Source organism: Sceloporus occidentalis, unplaced genomic scaffold (assembly GCF_023333645.1).
Source record: "Sceloporus occidentalis isolate IW3139 unplaced genomic scaffold, rSceOcc1.0.p SCAF_236, whole genome shotgun sequence".
NCBI classification, from domain to species: domain Eukaryota; kingdom Metazoa; phylum Chordata; class Lepidosauria; order Squamata; family Phrynosomatidae; genus Sceloporus; species Sceloporus occidentalis.
The window spans coordinates 126,274-152,283 of NW_028317216.1; the positions used below are offsets into that span (position 1 = coordinate 126,274).

The window sequence follows — 26,010 nt, forward strand, 5'->3', positions numbered from 1 at the left end:
TATTAATCTCTAGAAAAGGCATGCTTTGTCTGCTGATACTTTGCTAAGCAAATACTCTACTTTTACTCAATTGCTAATTTATTAGCATTATATATGTCTATTTTTATGATTCTCCTGGTTTAAATTGTTAAACAGAACTCTAAATATATCTAATATATCTAAATAAGACTCCACAATTGACAGGTCTATCCTTTCTACAAATATATTCTGAAATAAAGAGACACAAATGCTGTCAAACATAATGTTCTACCTTCTTTAAGGCTAATCAATCATGACACAGTTCTCCATTAATTATGTTCTAGCCAAACATTCATTTGAATGCACACTTGACTTTGCATGGAATTTTCTTTTTCTAGACCAGACAGAAGAACTGTTGGTGCAACTTCTCCTTGTCTTAGAAAAGCTCCCACAGCTCCCTCTACTGGCACACAGGCGCAAGTGCAGCTTACATTTGGAAGGAACATTAAATGACCTATATTTAGCATACATTTCATTTATTTTTATTTATGTATTTTTCAATAAGAACTGCGATACATATCATAAGTGGCAGTGAAATAACTCAATAATAATGATTATTATTTACAAAGAGCTGTTTTTTTGTGCACAGTGGTAAAAGTGATGCAGTCACCATAGCAACCAAATAAATGTTCCTGCTGATTGTTTTTACCAGTCTGCTTTGAGAGTTCCATTGTGATGAGTGTTTTATTGTTTTGAAGAACACATTTAGAATAAAGTGGTTTTTAAATAACTCCATTGGGTGCAATGGGTGAAAAGAAAACTTTATTAATTGATTCCTCTAAAAATACTGAAAGACCGGGAAAAAGGTGAAAATTAGGACCAGTTAGACATATGATTGGAAATATAGACAATCTACCCAAGGAAGAACAAAACAGGTATCAAAATATGATTTTCACATTACCAACACTTGCATATTCACAGAGTATGCCATAGAATTTGAGAAACATAAGCATGGGCAATTCATCAAATGTGCCAAAAAAAACCACCAGGAATGTCTTTGATGGAAAAAAATTGTGGTGATAAAAAAAGGTGATTGATTTATGACAATAACCTCTAATATGTCACACTAAGGGTCTGGACGGGTATCCAAGCGAAATCCCCTTTTTTAAAGAAATCCGCATAGGGTGGGAAGAAGATGTATATCCCGGGAACAACACTGCCTATAGCTAGGAACAACCCTAACTTTGGGGACCCTCTTGGGCATTTGCCCACTGGATGAAGGCAACCTACTTATTCAAATTTTTGTCTTTTGAGTATGAAAAGCTGTAATCTGAGGATCGGTCGAGGCTTGGCGTTCTCCTACAAACAGTTCTTCAAAGCCTCCATTTTATTTTGACTGCTCAATGACTTATATACCTTGGGGCTACAACTGGGGAACCGGAGGGACTCGAGCCAGCAAGCTGGTCTATGAAAGATAATCACCTATCCGTTACCAGGTGGCTGTTTTCAATTTTATTTATGATGTCATATTCCAGAAGAAGTGATGGACAACTTTTTAAAGTCAAAGGCCGCATACCACTCGGCAGTTTTGCCAGTGGTCTGAATCCATCGGATCAAGGTTTTTTAAAGCACAAAAACATTTGGGCTTTCCATTCAAAATACTCACCTCTATGAATTCGTCTCCTATCAGCTCAAAAAAAACTATACAAATTTGCTCAGAAATATCTATATAATAATTGAATTTCAGAGAACCTGACTTAAAAACTATAAATGTGCGGACTTTTGAAACGTTAATAATGTTGAAAGCTTTGATTGAGATAATTTCCCTGCATTACTATTGCGTGAGGGTAGGAAATATATTTCGTTTAATTTACAACAGATACACCGGTGCTTTCAAAATGAAGCGCAAAACTAGAATGAATGATGCATCTGATCTTTGGCCACAAAAGTAAACATTTTAAACAAAAAAACTATTTCTAATATAAATGTGTGTGCTGTAAGCACGTTCAGAAATCTTTTTTGATGACAGTTGAAAGAAAGCGGTATTATAAAAATACATCCCGGCGATGTCTGTTAAATACAATTGTTAACCTAAAAATACAAGAGTGGGGCAGAATTTGGATTGGAAGAAGGCAGCCTTTTGAGTCTGTAACTAATAAATTGCTCCACACCTTTGTCTACAGCCCCCAAAAAAGTCAAAAGACGACGTTTTCTCGCAAGAATGTACAAGTACCTTGAAAGCGGCGTGGCTTTTTACTCGTAATTCTCTGTATTTGTTCTGAACGACAGTGTTCGTCGTTGGCATGTTACCCCTGCCATCTGCGCTACTGACTGTATCTTGACTAAGAATCAGATCAAAGCTGAAAGCTTGAAGGAAAAAAAAAAAAGATACACAAACTGCGACGTGACAAATAGCGTGTTTTGTTTAACACAGCAAACAAGAAATGACTTTCATCAGCCCACGGAAAGACTCCCGTGTTTGTAACGCTAATTGTGTTGCAATAAAGCAACTTTTTTTCCATTCCCAATGAATCCACGGGAATGCAGAAAGTAATCTTTAAATGACAGCGATGGTAAACTTTTGTCTTTTGTAGGGTTTTGTCTTATTGAAACTCATTGTTTGAAAATACTTAAATAATGAGCACTTACCTTTTCATTATTTATTTTTTTATTATTTTTTTAAATAAGAAGGAAGTGTAGCTATTAATCATTGAGTACGTGGGTGACTTGGTGACCTCATACTGTGAAATCAATGACATCATGTTGCCGACGCAGTTGGATTTTCAGGCTGGATGCAGCCTATTGTAAGAGATTTGGACAACACTGAGAATGATTTTGATGATATGGGGAGGAAACTTAGCCAATTCGAGGAAAATGTGGGGGAAAAAAAGGATTATAAAGAATTCAAAGGCTAAAATAATAAAAAATAAAAATAATAGTTTTATAATTAGATAAAAGTGGAGAATAGTCAGACCTCACCTCCATGGCCTCAGGAGACACAAGATTGGTGACGTCACTTGCCATGTTTTTTTTTTTTCAGACCTGGCTTGCTCCAATTAAGATGGCATTTTGTCTCCCAATGCAGCTAGTCACTGGCCCGCTTCACATCTTCATCACAACCATCACCGTTCCACCTCTGCTCCAAGGTTCCAATGACTACGCTGATCGTTACATGGAGAAGCTACTCCTTAGGAATTGAGTAGATTTTGTTGGGTCCAGTCCAGTTCACGTAAAGAGAGAAGTTGCAAGCCTTTTCCATAGCCACTCGCTGGAAGTTGGTAGTCGAGTTCTCTTTTAAGAATAGATAAGTTGCTAAATTGGCCCTTGACTTGATACAACTAGAACCTTTGTGAATAGACTCCAGAGAAGAGAAAAAAATAGTGAACCAAGCCATTTACAACAAGAGAAAAGTGTTCTTCCAAATCTTTTACATTTTGCAACGTGTGCTAATTTTAGTAATTAGAGCATGGAATATTATCGATCAATGACGTGTTTCAGAAATTTGGTACAAGGACCCCATATTCATTCACTGCGTACGCGTGTCGTGAACATTATTTTTTCAGTCCTCGTACTGGAATTTTAGAGCATTTAAAAAATACACTTTTGCAAAATGATATTCATTTATTATTATTTTTTTTTGGGCCATCCGTGTAATTATTTTGGAGATATTTAGTTTAAATGTTAACCTTGTCGAAGATGAGGCCTCTGTTTCCTTATCATCTAATCCACTTCCTGTCGCTCTTTTGCCCCGCCTCCATACAAAGACTGGCTGAACCAATCAACAACAACCAGCAACGAGAGACGAGAGAGATAACTTAGTGCAGAGGAATATTCCCGCAGATTCTGATACTTTCCGACCCGTTATACACATAAGGCAGAATTTTAAAATAGAGGTACATAGAATTGGAAGGCAGATACGACCCATTCGGCCCAGATAGTCTTCCCGATTTCTCTGATATATTAAATCTTTGATCATGTCTGAGTGTTATGCCTATCCCATGCATGTTTAAATTTCCTTAATGTATTAGCCTCTACCACCTCTGATGGTTGACTGTTCCATTTATCTACCACCTTATATATTACTTATTTTAATCTGCTACAATGGTTTATTTAGTTATAGAACTAAAAAAAATGTAGGATTTTGAAAAAAGTGACAGATCTGCTTTAAATTCACGTTAATAACCCTTTCAGGTTAAGTTCCTTTGTTGTCTTTACCATTAGCAACACAGTTTAACATGTAATCTGCCTTTTGTAATTGTGTCCTATCACCCTATTAGTCCTCTCTTGTAGATAGCATCTTTTTTTGCACTTTTGTCCCCTCTTCTACCTTATCTAAACTGCTGAACGTTTTGTTGATCAACCTTGTTTATATGCTTAGGTCAGAATGACATCATTCTTACCTTATCTGAACCTTTACAAAACATGTCATTCCTCAATGACAGTGTGCTCCAGTTTATAAAGGGTTAATTCTTAAGAAACTTTTTTGTATATATTTAGTTTTTGAAGTTAATAAAATAATTGTATTAGGAGTACCTGTTCAGAAAACAATATGGGTGCTTGAATGGGAAATAACCCCTTACTTTTAAAATAGGTCCCAAATAATTGCTTTGATGGATAAACAAGGGCGATTGGTGGCGATTAATGATTTTAGTTATGAAAAAAAGCTTTAAATGTGACACTTCCCCTTTAATTGGCTAAACATTATTTTGGCATAAATTAGATTTATCTGATGATTTTCACAAATATGCATATTCACTACTGTTCAAAAGCTTGGGGTCACTGAGCTGTTTTCATGGGAAACAAGGAGATTTCTGGCTGTAACATAATCGCAAAAGGGTTTTCTAATGATAAATTATCCTTTTAAACTTAAACTTGGATCAACAAACACAATGTGCCATTGGAACACAGGAGTGATGGGAGCGATAAAGGGCCATTGGAACACAGGAGTGATGGGAGTGATAAAGGGTCATTGGAACACAGGGGTGATGGGAGTGATAAAGGGCCATTGGGACACAGGAGTGATGGGAGTGATAAAGGGCCTCTGTACACCTATGAAGAGATTCCATAAAAAATCAGTTTAAAGCTACAATAGTCATTTACAACATTAACCCCGTCTGCGCTGGATTTCTGATCCGTTTCATGTCATTTTAATGGAAAAAATTCTGTTAAAAACAAGGAAATTTCTAAGTGACCCCAAACCTTTGAACTGTAGTGTATATACTTAAAGGTGCTCTTCCACTAATTAAAAAAATAATTCATTTAATTAAAAAAATCAGTTCCTACAGCAACAAGTTCCCTGCCTTTGTGTCACATGACAATCCCTGAAGAAAAATATTTTTCCCCAAAATTCACATAATTATAGAATTATTTCTGCTTTGGGCAGTTAACAGTACAGGAAATTATGTATCTAGTGCTGTGTTTAGTTCAAATGAAAGAAAAATGTAAGAAAATACATTAAAAACATAAAATAATATATATATTTAAAATATCCCTGATATCCCTACTTAATCCTCCCTGACTTTTTAGTCATTAATATCACTTAATATTTAGAATTTAAAATCCACTTTATCCAACAGATAACAGAAAACATTATCCCCTCTCATTCCAAGTCCTATTCCGAAAAGGTTTGATCTGTTTTTGCCCTTTTTTAATTTAAAATCTTAAAAGCCTTTGCATATATAAATAAATGCACCCTGGCCATGCAGCGATGCAATCACCCACATAAATCCAATTTCTAAGCCTACTGGATAAATCGGGACACTCTGTCCATGGTACTGAATAAAAAAAACATCAGATCAGATCAGAATATCTCAATAAAAAGTTTTCTTTGACAATCTTTGAGCTCCTCAACACTTCTATTAGCATTACCAATTGCAATTGCCTAGAAGAAAGTAATAATTATTATTTATTATTAATATTATTATTATTAATATTTTATTTATATAGCGCCATCATATTCCGCAGCTCACAGAAAGAAAAGTGTCAACGGCAATTTTTAGGTTTAGGTCAAGTAGAAAAGATTTAAACCAAAGATTCACATGACTTCAAACTTAACACAGTGACTTTGCCACTCCATCCAATAAAATTCCACTTTTTTCCCGGGAGGGTGGATGATTTATTTGCTTTTCGATACATTGTTACCTTAAAAGTCACATAGTGGCCCTGTATACTATATCTGTAATATATATAAACAGTATGCTTACACCTCGGTCTACCAAACTATTTTTACCACATATTTTATGGTGGATGATACACTGGTGTACAGAGCCGGCCTTAGGTGTTCTGGCGCCCTGTGCGGACTACTCCTCTGGCGCCCCCCCATCCCAAAAAAAGAAAGGAATAAAAACTTGTAACAAAACTTGTAACAAAACCCCAATCACTATATACTACGCCAAACATTGATGTGGTCTAGGCCTACCACTTCATTGTCTGGCTTAGTAGTAGGGATGCACCGAAACGAATTCTGGACTGAAACCGAAAGTGCAGCATTTACCTGGCCAAAACCGAATATGACCCCCCCAACACCATAAAAAATCTAACACTTTTATTTAAAGTAAGTAACACACCAAAATAGGACAAAACAATTAAATAATATTATATATATATATAAATATATATATATAAAGTCCAAAAATAGTTACCGGCACTCCAGGGACTTTCCAAATAACCACACAAACAACTTCGGTTTTCAAGTCTATATATATCATATATATATATGATTAACAGCAATCACATTCCTATCATGCCCAGGCATACCCAGATTCCAGGATTTACTCGCAGACTTGGCATGATAGGAGTATGATTGCCCTATCTACCCCTTCTCACTCCCTTCTCCCTATCTACCCCCTTTCCCCTGTCTCACTCCCTTCTCCCTATATACGCCCTCCTAACTATCTACCCTTTCCCTCTTTGAAGTTCACTTACCTTTCAGGAGTCCTGCGTTGGGGGTGCAAGGCCTCTGCCTCCCAGCTCTGCCACTGTATGGAACAGTATAGAATGATGGGAGTTATGATGTACTTTTAGAGCATAATTAGATCATGAAAAAGACATTGGAAATGGTACAGCATAACACCCATCACTCTCACACACTTACCAATCCACACATATACTAATCCACACGCATACCAATCCACACGCATACCAATCCACACGTATACCAATCCACACGTATACCAATCCACACGTATACACTAATCCACACATATATACCAATCCACACACATACCAATCCACACGTATACCAATCCACACATATATACCAATCCACACATATATACCAATCCACACACATATACACTAATCCACACACATATACACTAATCCACACACATATACACTAATCCACACATATATACCAATCCACACATATATACCAATCCACACATATATACCAATCCACACATATACACTAATCCACACATATATACCAATCCACACATATATACCAATCCACACGTATATACCAATCCACACGTATATACCAATCCACACATATATACCAATCCACACATATATACCAATCCACACATATATACCAATCCACACACATACCAATCCACACATATATACCAATCCACACACATACCAATCCACTCTCACTGAATGCTTTCCTACCTTTCCTCTTTTCTCCTTACAGCTCCTTTTCCTCCTCTTCGTTCTTCTTCTTCAGTTCTTCTATCTTCTGTCTTCTTCCGGTTCAGAGGGCACGGACAGCGGTGGGCGCGGATTCAGTGTTGTGCGCCGGAATCTGACTACAAACCCCGGCGCACAGCAGCTGTTGCCGCGCGGATCACAAGGGAGCGGTATCGGAGGTCTTTAACAGACCTCCGGCTCCCTTGAGTGATGTTAAGCCGGGTTCAAGGGAGATCCTTGAACCGGCTTAAAATCACTCAAGGGAGCCGGAGGTCTGTTAAAGACCTCCGATACCGCTCCCTTGTGAGCCTGCTCCTCCAGCGGCGGACATTACTGTCCGTCTCTGGAGGGGTGCCGGATGCCCCCCTGATGAGCGCCCCCCCCCCCGCTAGGTACGCTGCTGGCGGCAGCGGCGCCCCCTGGAGTGTGGCGCCCTGTGCGGTCGCACAGGTCGCACACCCCAAAGGCCGGCCCTGCTGGTGTATTGGGTTCCTTGGAATATAAGAAAGTTTAATGTAATGGGACAATAGTATTTTTTTAAAGATGTGATGGTTTCTTCCTTCGCTGGGTTAGAAGCTACTCTCAGTAACAGATATAAAACATCTTATACTGGAACCCCTGTTAGGAATCTATTTCATAGGCAATATATACTGTATATTAACCCCTTAAGGACAACGGTTGTCCTCAAACCCATTAAATGTACAGGCTTTGTTGTGAAGGGGTTAATAGGATCTGGGCACAGAGAGCAATCATTGTGTTCTGTCTGTGAATAAGTACCGGTGTTTAAGTAGCAGCTTTTTATTTGGGCCGCACAGGGTAGATTTGGCTGTTCCAGCGCATTAAACTGCCTGTTTACAGCACAGAAACTAATACTTTGCCTGAAAAAGAATGCGGGGTGGTACAGAGCAGATACGTTATACAGACAGTGATTTTTAGCCATATCTTAACCCTCTGTCAATAAAATACCCCCTAAAAGGGGGCTCAGTATTCTACCCCATCTCATACCTCCCAACATTTGAAATACCCCAAGAGGAGCAATTTTAGGGAATGTGATTAGAGGTGGAGTAAGGCTTTTTACGTGACTTTGTGACCTGTCTATTCCCACTAACAGAGTAAGACAATTTATTTTATTTACACATTTACTGTTATTTTTATACACATTGTTACTTTAGGTAGAACCCTGTATCCCGCTCATACCCTGCAAACATTCTGAGCGCCTAGAAAAGAGGGGCATCAACAAAGGAAAGAGAGGGTCGGAGAATGGGGTCCAAAAGTGACTACCCCCACCTCCAATGCAGGGACAGTTTGGAGCTATGGTTTCAAACCCTGGTCCTGATCATATGCACAGAAGAGCTATTTTCCCTGCAGTAAAGGGCTGGTATGGGGAGCGAGGGGCAATTGTCTGTGTTCTGCGGGGCAGTTAGCTTTAGCCCTGTCTGCTAGGTACATTCGATCTATCTGATACGCTGCTGGGGCTGTATACAGGGCTCTGTGCTACCCCCAGGGCATGCATTGTCTGTTACACACCATGCTCAGGGAGTAGAGCTGCCCCACCCCACCACCGTGTTTACCGTTTCTATAGCAACAGTCCCTGCTCAACCTGCTGCTGCAGACTCAGGTTAGTATGAGAAGATATTTGGGGTGCGGGATTAAATGTTCCCTCTAAATCTATGTGCTCCCTCCATGTGTGTGTGTGGTGGGGTGGTCATTGCTCAGCTTCTGGCACAGGAAGGGTTAAACCATTAAAGACTGGGCTCGGAGTTGTTAATGGCGGGTGGCATTTGGTGGCTGCACGGGGGGGGGGCTTTGAATGAAATTGTATTTACGCGTTCCAGAGAATATGGAATCGCTACACTCAGGAGACGTAAAATAAAAATACAAGTAAAATAAAAGTGTCCGTATTTGTCGAAAGTAAAAAGTTGTATTTTTTACGGGTTTCACATTGTATCCTCTGCTTTGGGAGGGTAACATTTCTATAAACTGTCTGTCCGTCTGTCTGTCTGTCTGTCTGCCTGGCCATTAAGCTTTTTAAAAACAAATAAGTAAACGTCAAAATAACAGGAAAAATGAGAATTCTACTGCAACCGTTAATATAAACTTGAATTCTTTGTGTAAGGTTATTTTAGCAAAGCGTTGGGTTCTCACAATATCTTCTGCCCTCTTTAAACTGTGGTAAGTAAATGTATTTATTAAAGGCACACTCCAGCCATCATATGCATTTTATTACAAATGATCAGGAATGGAATCTGGCCCCAGAGGACTGATTGTGATTTTAGGAGATCAGTAGACTGGTAACAAGGGAGATCCGCGATCTCCCCAACCCGGCCAATTTGGAGGTTGTGTCGAGCCAGTGTAGCCTCCATAGACTGCTTTTAAAGGAGCAATGCACTTTTTAAGTCACAGAACTCTGCGATATGACATCATATCACGACACACTGCAGTGAGGATGATGTCAGACCCAAGGTAAACACGTCTCTGCACACGATAGATGTGTCTCTATATATTCCAGTCTCCGTACCCCCAGCAGCTCGGCTCGCGGGGGGACAGCTCGGACGAACGCATTACCATTGCTTACCATTGCGCATGCTCGCCTCTCGTCATGTTAGATTTCTAGAGGGTCTAAAGCGACCACCTCCCCACCCCACCCCACACACAAAGCTCTCCCATCTTTCACAAGTACATACTTTTACCCTTTTTTCATAATTTACTTTTCTTTTACTCTTGGTAATTGTTTTGTCATCGCCTTTGTCATTGTTTGAAAGTAACCCGGTCACATTTAATGCACGTATAACATCTCGTTAATCATTCACCGAAGAACAAAGCAGGTTTGCGTTGTGTCATATTTCGTCTCGCTGAAGGTTTGCCGAAGAATGGATGGTCATTTAAGTTCAAGGCCGCCCAGACCCTGCGTTACAGCCACAGAAGTTCCAAAAGCCCCAAAGGTAAATTACTTTTGCGTGTATTATCGGCCATTCCCTTTTATGATCCGTAACCGCGTTCTCCAATAAAAGGAGTTGCGTCACAAGGAATGTTTTTTTGGATGTCCAGAGCCAAGGAGCGTATCAGATATTGGCGAAAAGATGCAATAACTATTTTTGGATCAACATTGACTTTTATTGTTCTGTTAGCGGCCTTGGACATTGGAGGGATAAGTTAAAAAATACCGTGCTTGTTTTCTCCTGCTTTCACTGGAGCATTGACAAGGACCAGTTTCTCCCCTATGACATCACACTGTGACATGAGATGCCCATATGATGTCACAAGACATCACATGCTGTATAACTCGCCTGACGTAACTGATGGCAGAAACAAAGTTTTAATGCTTTAGTTTTTTCCAGGGAGGAAGGAGTAAATTCCCACTTTTTTTTATTATTATTTGGAAAAATTTTCAACCAGCTTTATTAATAAAACAAATCAAAGCTTCCACTGACCACTGCAACGGTGCTATATAATAAAAAAAATTGCTACGGAGAACGAGTACTGGTCTTTTTTCATTTCGTACCAGAAATATTCTTTTTACGTAACTCGAACTGTTTTGATTTTTCAAGATAAGGGCAAAAAATGGCGTAGCGTGCGTGAAAAGAGATGTGAATGCGTTTGCCCATCATTGGGGTTCAGAAAACCAGTAACATTTTTTATTTATAAGGAAGACAATTATTTAATTAGCTAAACGCATTACTTAATTTTTAGAGAGAATATGTGCGGTCCAACAGTTAATAAAACGGAAACGGTCACTTTTTCAGTTTATCCAATAACTAAATTAATTGATGAAAGCTACCTATAGATTATGCTTTACTGTATAGGAGGTATTTACTTCTATGAATTTGATGCATATGGCGTAAGGTGGCCAGGCCGGCATTAACTCATCACCTCTTCACGAAGGCCACCAGAGCCAATCAACAGCAATCAGCAACTTATCAATAGGGGAGAGAGGGGAGGAATAATCATACAGTACAGATCCTGAGAACAGGGAGTAAAGGCGGCTGCTCCCATGATATAGGCACATGATGGCTTTTTAGTATCTATAAATGTCTTATTTTCATCTGTAAACACCATGGGTTTATGTAGTGAATGGAATAAAAACATACAATTTGAAAATAATGACAGATCTGATTAAATATTGGCTTTTAGCTAACATTGGGTTTTGTTGTCCTTTTAGAAATACTTGTTCAGCACTTTACTAAACTTTGTAAGTTAAAAGCAGCTATAGGTTTCTGGTAATCAATACGTTGTGAATAAATGATAATTTTTTGTTATAACCCATCTTTCTGTAGGGTGCGTCTTATAAGCAAGGACCACTTATACTCACAGCAGTGGCGTTACAAGACCACATCTTACAGAACCTTCAGCTACGGAACCTTTCTTTAAGTGATCCATTTCATGCAGTCAAACCGGGGAGAGAGATTAACCATCGACCTATCAAGAGAAAAGGGGTCAAGCCCATTATAGATACTGGAATCAGAAGGAAGGCTACTACCAAGCCTAAAGTGGCTAGCGCCGAGGAAGAATATATCCTGAATCCTCCTCCACCGCTAACTCTAGGCAAGTGATGATTTAATTAATTTCGATTCAGAATACAGGTTTATTCTTGATATCATTTCTTAAAGAGAGTTGCAATTTTACTTTTTTGACATCATTATGAATCATGAAGCTCCGTGACCAGTGAGCTTGTGATGCGAGCACGGTTGGCCCTATATGATGCCTAGTTGGCCCCGTGATAATGCATGCTGTTCATGCATCTGGTCCCTTCATGTTCAAGATCTCCAGGCCGTTGACCTCTTCATATTACCCTCTACATCAAAGCACCCTCACCCAAGTAGCCCATCTCCTACTATCTAACACTCCCTCCACCTCCTAGTAGCATGTGTTAATTGTACAGTATATCGTCAGTTTTAATGTGATTGTTAGTTTTCACTCTCTGCTATTCTAATAGTGCTACTGAATACACAAATGTAATGGAGGTGTGAAAGGAGCAGAAGGATGCCCACTACATATGGGGGGGAGGCCATTATGGTGGGATACGACAATGAGAGCTGAAGAGTCCTAAGACTACATTTAATGTTAGAGCTTCGTAATTGAGGATAATGGTACGGATTTTAACAGTCAATCAGGGTAACTTTCATAATCTCGATCGTCAAAGTAAAATGGATTTGGTCGATATCTCCGGGGGCAAACTGGCCAAGCCGGTCAAGCAAAGGATGGGACGGTGGCTTTAAGAGAAGCTATAAGAGTTCTCAATATGCCCTGACTTGGTTTTGCTTATAGACGCATGGTACAGCCTAGATAATGCTCAGCTCTTTGCCTAGAAAATGCACAGCTCCTAATAGACCCGAATCGACTCATGGGAATTAATCTCTAAATATCAGGAATGTTGTATTGAAGATAAAATATCCGTGTCAAACCATGCATCGTGGAAGATGATCCAACCGGCGTTATATCTAGATCTTCATTGGAGAAAAATGAATGGAAATGATGGGAAAATTACCATAACAGACAGCCACCCCCTGAAGTATTACAAGGCTCGGTGACACGTAACAAAAAGTGCAGTTCTTTTCTAAGAATGGATAATCCGAGGATTCCGCTAAATATGTGAAAAGAAGAGTCCTAGAAAAAAAATCTCATGCTGTTTTCTAATGGAGATTTAACGAATGTGGAAGAACACAAAAAAAATGGAGCGTACAGCTTTGTGGCTCAGTCACACTCTGGGATAAACTTGGCTGGATAATCTCCATAAAGACTTGTTGACACGAGTGTGGGGTCTGTGTGTGGGAGCTTCATAATCCTCTTTGCCAAACGAAATGAGGTCCTCTGTATGCCTGGCCTCCTCTCGACGGGATCTAATAAAATCCAAGATAAATAATAACTCTTTAAAATTAATCAGTTTCACATCCCTGAAAACACACACCAAATGTGTTCTGGGGGTTTTTTTTCCCCCATTTTTTTCTGTTTTAACTTTTTTTTCTGCTTAATCGCCTTCAGTAGACTCTTTTTTTTTTTTCTTGTATCTTTTTGTATTTTTCTTACGGAGCCCAGGAGGCCAGGATTAGTTACATAGTTACTAGAAGACCCAGACGGCAATGTTGCAGGCACATTAGGTCAAAGAAAATACACAGAAAGGGGAGAGCACAATCTAAAAAGCATAACAGGCATACAAATTCAGATTCCCGGGTCGCTGCTAGAATAATAATGGCCAATCAATACACAAAACGAAGCAAGAATCGAGCGCATTCCGAGAAAATACTATTAAAAAAAACCTATCTATCTAAGACATAAACATTGGGGATTCCGTCACACTATATGGCCGTATATTTCATATCCTACAACTACGTCATATAGTGTGACGGAATTCCCAATATTTATGCCTTAGATATATAGGTGTTTTTTGAAAAGTTTTTGCTGAGTTCTTGATTTGTTTTGTGTCCTTATCGGGCATTTTTATTCTAGCGGCAACCCAGGAATCTGAATATGTATGCCTTTTATACTATTTAGGTTGTGCGCTCCCCTATTTTGTATATATATATATATATATATATATATATATATATATTAGTGAAATGTTATCTTTAGGAAAACGTTTTATTAACATATACGACAGCATTCTGTGTAGAACCTCATCATAATGTTTAATTGGCGTTGTTTGCAGCTCAGAAGTTGGGAATTGTTGAGGGCCCTTCAAAGCCACTCACTGCCGACGAATGGATAAAAGTGAAACAAAGGTCTATTGACCAAGGAGACTCATCCCAACCATGTGTGATCTGCAAAGAAGATTTCCAGCTCCATCCACAGGTATCTGTGCTTTGTTATATTCAGTATAAAGTAGGACCATGAGGGTCCGGGTAAGAGATGCTACCGAGGCTTTGCTAATTAGTAACAGCTCTCCATAACGTAAATCGGCCATTTACAACCCAAACCGACCCCTTAAGCAGCGGTATGATCAGCCCCAGGTAAATTGGTGCAGGGACTCCTGTCCGTCTGGACTTGCGACCCCAGGCCTAGGCCAGAACGCGCCTTTCTTAACAAAGTTCTAGAGCGTGTAACCCTCAGATCGGAGCAGAGCTAATTTTTTTTGTTTGTCTTTGTTTTGTAGGTGCTGCTATCATGCTCTCATGTATTTCACTTGGTAAGATGAATGTTTTAATCATATAGATGCATTTACCATGAAACACACCGCAGTATAAATAAATAACATGTGCTACAATCAACTAGTTTCAAACTGCTCAGAAGTATATATATATAACTTTGCATTTTGTGAGTGTTAACTTTTCCGCTTTTTCTGTTCTTGTATAAAATGATTCCAAAATTCCACAGAATGCCAAAAAGACATGAAAGCATAATACGATCGAGGGGTCGAAATAGCGCCACTTTTTATATGAGTTCTTTCAAAGATAACACCTTCTGTAGCAAGAAATAAACTTTTTTAAATATTCCAAAACTGGGTATTTATTGTAATTGGTCTTTGAAAGACGATTTATTGGTATTTTCAGAAAAATCACATAAGAAATGTTATGGCCTCTTAATTTGCCCAGGGGAAACTAGTATAATATTCCTTTTATAATACCACCCCCCCCCCCCCCAAGTTTGATAGGGTTATGAGCATTTACCAAAACATCATGTGCTCAACACCTACGGATGTCACATGGAAATTCTGATTATTTAGAAGTTTGAGAATTAAGACACATAGCTCTTAACGCTGATTTTCAGCTAAATAACTTCCTTTTTGTCAGGCATGCCTACGGGCGTTTGAAAGGTTTACCGGTAGGAAGACGTGTCCGATGTGCAGGAAGGATCGCTATCAAACCAGAGTCATACATGATGGAGCTCGACTTTTCAAGGCAAAATGTGCCACCGGGTAAAGTATTCTTCTATAACGATAAAAAAATGTAGTGTCCAGTAAAAAGCTACTTTGTGTCACCTACATCCCAAAACCCAGCAAGGATGGGATGGCCTCACTTGGGCGGCCCATCTATGGACAGGCGGCCCACCTATGGAGGCATGGCTCAGTGGGCTCACGTAACACAATGCTAGAGCCGTCACTAGGGCTCTTGGCACCTGGGGTTGAAGATCCTCCGCCCCACGGACATCATATCCAATTCTGGAAGCAGAAAGAGGATCACAGGAGCATTACATATTTTGTGGCACGTGGAGCAGCTGACCCTCTTGCCCCATGGATGTTACTACCCTGCGCAATGTTATGTGGCCCCTCGGTACTAGCATCACAACACAATGTGTAGGCTGCTCTAAAGACAGGGTCGGGTTCTTCGTAAGGCGAGCGGGTCTGCGTGTGTTAGAATGTGCGTGTTAGAGTGAGTGCAGTGTTTTAGTGTTTGTGTGTGTTAGTTAAGGTGGAGGTATTTGGTTTGACATAGCAACATAGTAATTTAGGTTTAGAAGTCCATCAAGTTAAACTTTTCTATCGATCTTACCTGTTTCTGACCCAAAAGAAGGCAAATAACTTTTTTTTTTATTCTGGCACTTAGAGGGAAAAAAATCCTTCTTGACTCCAAAAGGCAATCAGATTTCTCCTTGGATCAAGAAGCTCTAAATATAAATGTTTATTCTATGATTTATACCCCTGTACGTTCTCCTTTTACCCTTTTTGAAGGCATCCGGTGTATCTGATAGAACCTCCTCTCTCGGCAGTGGATTCCCTACCTTTACTGCCCTCACTGTAAAGAATCCCTTCCTTTGTTGTATATGAAATCTTCGCTCTTCCCGTCTCAGACGAAAACCTCTTGTTCTTACATTTTTGTTAACAAACAGGTCGTTTTATAGATCGGCCCCGCTCATATCTATACGACGTGATACTATCCGCTCTAAGAGGCTGTTTTTCAGGCGCATATAGATGTGAAAAGTGTTACGAAGCTGAGATCTGTGGCAAAAGGTGGCAGAACTGGTATATGAATGGATTCCCTGTTCTGATGTTCCTCCCCTTTTCTTACTCCCATCCCTAAAAAAGGCTGTCAGAACAAATTAGGTGCCAGTACCAGACGGGGAGGAAGAAGAGGAAAGTTACATTAATATGGAGGAACAACGTAGATTTTTAATACATATGTTAATTGTTTTAGTAAAAACACCATTACATAAATGTATTTATTGAATGAGCGATGTTATAGAATGTACAGGCCTAGCACTATGACTTTTCTTTTTGTATAGGATACAAGCATGCTGGAGAGGATACATTGTCAGAAAATGGTACAAAAAACTAAGACAAACAGTACCTCCCAATGACCCAAAATTAAGAAAAAGGTTCTTTGAAGAAAAGGTATGTGAAAAAGTCAGCTGAGTTTCTGTTCTTTTGGCATAGATTTATAGATTTCCAGAAAGACCATAAATGTTGAGACATCCATAACATCTTTGAACTTTGACTCATCGAGGCCCGTTTCATTCGCTATCGATTGCACTTAAAAGCAGTAAATGTCTGTGCAGTCACGGGCCGGCCCCGCGGCGATATACAGGGTCAGTCCAGCTAATAACTTTATTATGTTCGGTCGGAGGGAATGGATGTCGGTGGACATGTTGGTGGTTACGTCAACAAAAAGAGAATCTTAAGCCAACCATAAGAAGAGTAATCAGCAGTTTGCCAATTTGCCATCGTTTTTCTTACTATGTTAAAATCACCTTCTTGTTAAAAATCACAATATTTGTATCTGTGTTTCACGTATGAGGTTTAAATCATACAATTATACCTAGAAGTCAAGGCCAGTAGAGTGGGTTCCATTAGACATGTCTGTCCTTTGTTCTATTGACTCCATTGGGGATTTTCATGTATAAGGTACCAGGGTGCAAGAAGCCTAATGGGAATTTTCCTAAAAAAAAATAATGCTTTTTTTTTTAGCTGTTTGACCTTTTTTTAAATAATTCCATTAATATTAATCTCTAGATCACATGTAGCTAGCAGGTGGATCCTCTGTGGGTCTTTATCTACAACCCCCAAGATCCGCAGTTGGCAGGAGGCAGGATGGTTTAGCAAATAGCTGGATGTCTGCTTGTAGGCAATCCCTTGTATCCACACCATTGTGCTTGGAATCTATTTACCGTCATGCCTTTCACGTGTATTTTGAATGTCAATTTTATCTCTATTAAAGTTACTTTATACTGACGTCGACCCAATCATCTGCAATGCTGTTCCCCCTGTGCTAATACCCCACCTCTAATGCTCTATTAGCATATGAAGGGGCATTGCTAATTTTACACAGGATTTTGGTCTAATAAGACATATTTAAAGGGGCTGAAAAAACTGTATGTCTTCCTCCATACCTGATACTTTGCTCGATTTTCTTCATTTTTGAGACTTCTGTCCTCTTGGCCCACCCCCTTGCCTCGTCTTTGGACACGTGACTCATTTAGGGTCGTGACAGGGTGCTGCTCGGCGAAACGTGTATGTGTCCTGGAAAACATGGCTGAACACGATCACCGCCATCATCATTGCGTCTAAAAAAAAGGTCCAATTAGACCGTGAGCTTCAATGCCTGTAGACGAGGTCCACCGTGGCCTGTCAGGCAGGTAGTTTACAATACCTTTCACCATATTAATGCCCCCACGCCTTCCTTATAACATAACATAGAGGTATATGGCCTGAGCAGCGGCCCTTATAAACACAAGCTCCGTTCCTGTGAAGTTTAATGTGTCAAACGTTTCCGCTATGCCAGCCGCAAGACTTTAAAACAAAAATCTGTTTTTCTTGGGGTTTTTGTTTCTTTTTTCTTTTTTTTTTTTTTTAATAATCATGTCATTACTTAAGTAGCGGTTATGTTTTTCATTAACCGGTGCTTTTAAAAAGGCAGTCACATAACATGTCACATGTTTTATTATCTGGTGCTTTTTAAGCATTTTATCCGGTGTTTTATCGGATGCTTTTAAATGAAGCTTTGCATTTATTGTGCAGTTGCCTTTATTATAAACACCCATTAAAATGCCCTTTAAGTATCCAACAGCGCAAGAATTAACAAATACTTTAAGCAACAGAACCTCACATAAAATAAAGAATCAAGTAAAAAAAAAAAAGATAACAGTGAATAGAAACATTAATAGGAGGTTCATCTGTAAGGCAAAATATAACTGTTTATAAGATATATTCTGGCTGTATTAACTATTTCATTTTTTTAAATTATTTTTTTTAATCATCAAGAAAAGCTCATTAAAGGGATTAATTTGTACTAAATTTGTAAAGAAAAATGCATAATCGTACGGTTCCAAGAGCTTGCAATTAATTCGCACGGATTCCTTGATGAATCATTGGTTTCTGGGTTCGTTTTTCCCTTTTTCTTCTGTTTTATTGGCCCAAAGACGTGAACTGAGACTGATATGTTTATTATACGTCTGACAGAGTCCCAGTAGTTTTAAAGAGATCTAAGAGTCCCTTAAAAGGTTACTAAAACGATCTCGTTTATGCCATTATCCACGATCCGTGTGTACAGAAAGCAAACTGTTACCGCCGATGCAATAGATGAGTTTGTGAGCGGCTTTGATCCTTACCTATAAACCGTGCTTGCATAAGCCGTGTAATTGAAGTGGGACATTTTATTACCGCTATAAAATCTTTTTCATATGCATCACATTATCTGTAGCAGAAGTCGATGTTAGTAACTGGCTTTTTTTTATATAAGTAGGTAGCTGGGCTGTGAAATAAAGTTTGGACGGCTATGCGATTTCTCCAACATTTTCATTTAAATCGCACCAAACATCATAATGGTCGTGGAGTTTATTTAGCCGTCGGGGAGAGGGGGGGTAAACATTGAGTTGCCAGTTTGATGTGTCTCGGAGGTTCCGTTCTCGGAGGATATTAACCCCATAAAAGCTTATCACTGATTCATCAATACGCAGTAAATTCCAGCCTGCTCATTTTACTTTTGAGGTTTGCCATAAGTCAACACATTAGTATGCAATTTGCTGACATTAAGATGTATGACTTTAAAAAAAAAAAAGAAAAAAAAGAGGGAAAAACAACTCTCGAAAGTGCTCAAAGTTCACCTGCATGATTTTGTTAAATCTCTTTAATACATTTGTGGTTCTTTTTACCTTTGATTTTCTATTTTACCTTGTCTGATTTCAGTATTATACGTCTGTTAACACATCTTTTGTTGTTTTTTTTTTTTCTAAAAATGAAATGTTGGCCGCATGGAGAATAAAGACAGGGCGCACACGATTGCTTCTTTGTCGCATTTTTTGTGTGTTTTTTTAATGGTAATGGATACAAACAGAGGCCCGGGAATGTGTCCCCGTGGTATGGGGCTAGAGCGAACACGACGGCTCAGGGTGACAAAGCTTCTGGATAGAACATAGAACTTGAGCGTACTTTTCTTTTTAGATGGCGTGGTGGAATCCATGTTTCATGTCTTGTATTTTTAGCAACTGTATAGATCAAAACAGAACAGTTTTGCTGTAGATTTTGGATTTTTCTTTACAAAAAAAAATATATCAGTACGTGAATAGAATTTTTGTATGACAAGAACATTGCGCACCTTGCTTACCAAACATTGATTATCATCAATTGATTTACAAAGTTAAAAACCCAATGGGAACCCAAGCAAAATTAGTCAAAAGGGGATGGATGTGAGCCGGAGCCGAGACGGCTAAAACATCTAATATTTGATCCATACGGATGTATGAAAGAACATTTATTAAATATACATTTTTGGGATTGCACCATTGCAGGCAGATGAATGGAGGCATAAAAGGTTGTTGCTCCGACCAGCACAGCACTCGATGTTAGTAATTCTGTACAGCCCTGTGCATGGTGACTTCTTGCAGCCATACCTGGGAACTGTCTGGGTTTGACCCGGAGTCTCCTGGGGAAGCCCGGCTATTGGGCAGGGGAGTGGTGTTTAACCACGCCCACTCCCTGCCCAATCACATTCCTAATTTATGCTCTCTGTGGCTAGCCCCACCCCTCAGATGGCCAACCACACCATTGTGTGTACCAAGCCCGGCCCCCCTCGTGAAGCCACTCCCCCGGAATAGGGAGAGCTCTGGGTAGCCTGCCTGCCTTGGGAAGTTCCCAGGTATGGTTGTAACAAAACAAATTATGATATCATAACCTCATAAGAAGAGCAGACACCTCAAGATGCTTTCCACAATGGTTCATGTTCGATAATCCCACCTTCCAACTAAAATTAAAAAAAGTAGGAGAAATGACATGTTGGAGGAGCAGAGGAGACAAAGATGAGTAAATGGATGGGAAAGGGGTTCTGAGGGGTTCACATAGAGGGGTACATACCTTATAAAACGTAACACTTTAGTCATTTCACTTGTTTGTGACTTAAAGTTTGTAGCATAAATTAATATACTGACCCCCACCCCTGTTTTTGTGTTAAACGGTGTAATAGTTTCAGAGATATTCAGTGTAAAATCTAACTAACCATATAGCAGCGAGGCCTGGTGTCAGCCTGTGGCAGGGCCAGCATCATCTGATTTACTTCCTGTCCTGATGTTCTCGCCCTCAAAACAATCAACCAATCAACGGCAAGCAGCGATTTAAGAAATAAAAAATTTAGAATCTTGTCAATTTTATTTCAAATTTAACGTAAGTTTAGTCCCAGTTATACAGTATCTCAGATACCACAGAAAAACATGACAATATCCTCGCTCCGAAGTATATATTTATCGTAGTTAATCAATGAACGAGCACGCCTAATCTCCCTATTCATCGCTATGTCATGCATGACCAAGATACGTTTGCATATTTGTTTATCTTAAGTAACAAAAGAACTTTTAGCAAAGATAAATTAGAAACTAAATATAAAAGGCATATACGTGACTGCTTAATTGGTTTACATTAGAGCTCTAATTTATAAAAGCTGTCCAAATCTGTCTAGGAAGAAAATAGACTTGTCTCCCCCCCCCCCCCCCCCCCCCAAGAACACAATAGTGATGTTATTGGTTTGTTGCAGTATTAAGCGCTGCGATTTCACCTAAGCAAACATGGCTTTAAGCCCCGTGGCTGCTCCTTCTGCCTAATGGAAAATTATCAGTAACGTAAGGAATTCGTAAAAGTTTTCTTTATGGTCTTTTTTTTAAATTATTTATTTTTTATTTTATTAAGTTGAAATATTTTTGAAGAATTAAATTCACGTAATAGAAATAATTTCCGTATAATATTTTCTCTTTAACGTTGTATACATGTTTCAGTTTTGTAAGCCCTGTCTGATCTAGAAAAGTTGTCTAGATGCCATTAAAGAATGAATGACAGAGATAATACTAACAATAATAACAACACAAATTTAGGAATCTGGTAAGGTTTTGACCAATAGATTATTTTAATTTTTTATATGATATAATATAAAAGAAAATATTATTATTATTATATTTTTATATTTATATTTGCAGAGGAAATATATTAATTGCACTCTCACTGTACTGACTTCACACTATAAATGAAATGCATATACCCTGGTCCTTGAGGGTGGGAAGGGGTTAATTTTTTTCTGAGTTTCTTAAATGTTGGCCTCTCACGTGGTGTTTTGAAAACAGAAGTATTAACCCATACGCTATCTTCTAAGCTCACAGAAATTACGGACAGACTACTGCGGTCGTGCGATACGGATATCGATGTCCTATTCAACGAAATTGACAACTCCATCACCGCCAGTCGTAAAGTGCTCCGGCAGCTAGATCTCCCAAACCTCACTGCACCAAGCGAAGGAGAATGGGAAAAGATACAGTTGCAGGTAGGCTGGGCTGGGCTGCTCTACATTTTATAAAGTATATACATATATATATATATTTTCATAGCATTTTAAGAAATTCTCTTTTATTCTGCAGTCTATGAAAAATATTCCATTCAGAGCCGGCCTTAGGTGTTCTGGCGCCCTGTGCGGACTACTCCTCTGGCGCCCCCCCATCCCAAAAAAAGAAAGGAATAAAAACTTGTAACAAAACTTGTAACAAAACCCCAATCACTATATACTACGCCAAACATTGATGTGGTCTAGGCCTACCACTTCATTGTCTGGCTTAGTAGTAGGGATGCACCGAAACGAATTCTGGACTGAAACCGAAAGTGCAGCATTTACCTGGCCAAAACCGAATATGACCCCCCCAACACCATAAAAAATCTAACACTTTTATTTAAAGTAAGTAACACACCAAAATAGGACAAAACAATTAAATAATATTATATATATATATAAATATATATATATATAAAGTCCAAAAATAGTTACCGGCACTCCAGGGACTTTCCAAATAACCACACAAACAACTTCGGTTTTCAAGTCTATATATATCATATATATATATGATTAACAGCAATCACATTCCTATCATGCCCAGGCATACCCAGATTCCAGGATTTACTCGCAGACTTGGCATGATAGGAGTATGATTGCCCTATCTACCCCTTCTCACTCCCTTCTCCCTATCTACCCCCTTTCCCCTGTCTCACTCCCTTCTCCCTATATACGCCCTCCTAACTATCTACCCTTTCCCTCTTTGAAGTTCACTTACCTTTCAGGAGTCCTGCGTTGGGGGTGCAAGGCCTCTGCCTCCCAGCTCTGCCACTGTATGGAACAGTATAGAATGATGGGAGTTATGATGTACTTTTAGAGCATAATTAGATCATGAAAAAGACATTGGAAATGGTACAGCATAACACCCATCACTCTCACACACTTACCAATCCACACATATACTAATCCACACGCATACCAATCCACACGCATACCAATCCACACGTATACCAATCCACACGTATACACTAATCCACACATATATACCAATCCACACACATACCAATCCACACGTATACCAATCCACACATATATACCAATCCACACATATATACCAATCCACACACATATACACTAATCCACACACATATACACTAATCCACACATATATACCAATCCACACATATATACCAATCCACACATATATACCAATCCACACATATACACTAATCCACACATATATACCAATCCACACATATATACCAATCCACACGTATATACCAATCCACACATATATACCAATCCACACACATACCAATCCACACATATATACCAATCCACACACATACCAATCCACTCTCACTGAATGCTTTCCTACCTTTCCTCTTTTCTCCTTACAGCTCCTTTTCCTCCTCTTCGTTCTTCTTCTTCAGTTCTTCTATCTTCTGTCTTCTTCCGGGTCAGAGGGCACGGACAGCGGTGGGCGCGGATTCAGTGTTGTGCGCCGGAATCTGACTACAAACCCCGGCGCACAGCAGCTGTTGCCGCGCGGATCACAAGGGAGCGGTATCGGAGGTCTTTAACAGACCTCCGGCTCCCTTGAGTGATGTTAAGCCGGGTTCAAGGGAGATCCTTGAACCGGCTTAAAATCACTCAAGGGAGCCGGAGGTCTGTTAAAGACCTCCGATACCGCTCCCTTGTGAGCCTGCTCCTCCAGCGGCGGACATTACTGTCCGTCTCTGGAGGGGTGCCGGATGCCCCCCTGATGAGCGCCCCCCCCGCTAGGTACGCTGCTGGCGGCAGCGGCGCCCCCTGGAGTGTGGCGCCCTGTGCGGTCGCACAGGTCGCACACCCCAAAGGCCGGCCCTGATTCCATTAAATACCTTCATGCGCCTAGCCATAGTGTTCATAAAAGGTTTGGCTTTAAAATACTTGTTGAAGATCAGTTATGGAAAAAAGTTTGAAGAACGTCTAATTTTAAAAATAAAAAAAAAATGAAACATTTCACTGGATAATTAACACGTGGGGTTCTATACAGAACAGGGCAGATTTTAAGTTGCATTCCAAGTAGAATGGAAAAGGCTTCCTACTCGGTCGGAAGATGATCTACAACATATATTGGACGCTTCTGGGTTTCGTAAGATATTGCAGTCAAACCTAGAGACCAAAAAAAGCTCAAAGCCAGTTATGCTAAATCGCAAATGAATTTATATTGTATTATATTATTATGTTTTATTTATGAAGGCTTGCAGCGTGTATGGTCAATCTTTCTAACCACCGTGTATTTAATCTGTCCTGTTTTGTCACTCTCTAGGCTGTCCGGCAGGAAATATTTGACTGTCCGATATGCATCATGCCGTTACATCATAAAACCGACTCGCTTCAGGCAGAACGTCACTTAGGCCAGTCTGTCCGCCCAGCCGTCCTTCTGTCCTGTTCACACATCTTTCACTTTGCCTGCCTCCAGACATTTGAAGAGTTTACGGCGGAGGAGCCCCACGTATGTCCGTTGTGTCGATCTTCATATCAAAAGAAAATAATTACATGCTAATTTTAACTTTTCTTGGCGCAAGGACCACAAAACAGAGCTCCCTATTTATTATTTTTTTTTACGTGTATCACATTTAAAAATATATATTTTTTTGTTTTCTGTTTTAAAACAATTCTAGTTTTATAAAAGGTTTTCAGAGAGCCGTACATTAGTTGTGTCTGTGTTTTCTGGATACCTGGGAACTCTGGGTTTGACCCGGAGTCTCTCGGTGAAGCCATATTTACCTCCATTCGGTTTATTTTTTTTTTTGGTCAGGGTTAGTGACATTTAGCCACGCCCACTCTCCACCCACCACCCACCCACTAAAGTTATAAAATACTTTAATATGCAGCAGACATGATACTGTCCCCTTAAATAAAGCAGGGTTGGTGGAACGGTATTCTAAATCATAATTTCAACATTTAGTTTTTTTTCTTGTATAAATACCATAATTCATACCTACCTCGAGGCAGATTTTATTTCTTAAAAATGTTACTTAGGAAAGCACAAGAATGTAAAGCCAATTAACTTATAAAGACAATAAGGTTTGATTAGTAACAATAATTACAAGCATTTAACTAGGTCTTTTTCCCTACTTGCGAAATGACAATACGAACAGTATTTTGGTATTTTGTTAAAAATCATTTGTATCTATCTATCTATCTATCTCTATCTCCGGCAATAAAGTGTGTGTGTGTGTGTGTGTGTGTGTGAGGGAGTGTGTGTATAGAGCAAGACGGCATAGAAAATACAAAACCAAACTTTATTGAACACATATGCACTTACATTCAAATTTCAAAAACAAAAAGATATAACCTTTAAAAAAAACAACACAAATTGCAACGCTCCAATCAGAAAGCACAGACGGCAACGAAACACATATTAAGTGATCTTGTTCACATTTCTTTCACACAAGTGTAAAGTTTGTCTCCCTTAATAATAAAAGGAGATATTTAAATAAAGTTGTTTTTTGGGGTTTTTTTTTAGGGATTGGGTGGAATGAAAGTTTACTTGCAACACTTGTCTCTTTACTAACACATTAGTAAAGCGACATACAATATGAAATAAAGGTAAAAGGTTAAGTAATAACCCACGGCTCTGTTCTTTGGGGCCTGTTCTAAGATCAGGTGAGATTATATGGATATACCTGGCTCAACAAAGGACACTAACCAATATTGTACAGGCCTTGTGCTCAAGGGTTTAAGTTTGATTTTTTTTTTTTTT

The 26,010-nt window shown here is 39.3% G+C and overlaps 1 protein-coding gene across 1 annotated transcript; it reads left to right on the forward strand.

The window, feature by feature from the left end:
* Nucleotides 1-10,571: 10,571 nt before the first annotated feature.
* Nucleotides 10,572-24,807, forward strand: LOC149276494 (RING finger protein 32-like). Its single transcript, XM_089503586.1, has 8 exons — nt 10,572-10,586; nt 11,865-12,132; nt 14,234-14,376; nt 14,678-14,710; nt 15,315-15,439; nt 16,744-16,852; nt 22,089-22,256; nt 24,571-24,807. The coding sequence occupies exons 1-8, from the start codon at nt 10,572-10,574 to the stop codon at nt 24,805-24,807; spliced, it is 1,098 nt and encodes a 365-aa protein (XP_089359712.1).
* The last annotated feature ends 1,203 nt before the right edge of the window (nt 24,808-26,010 follow it).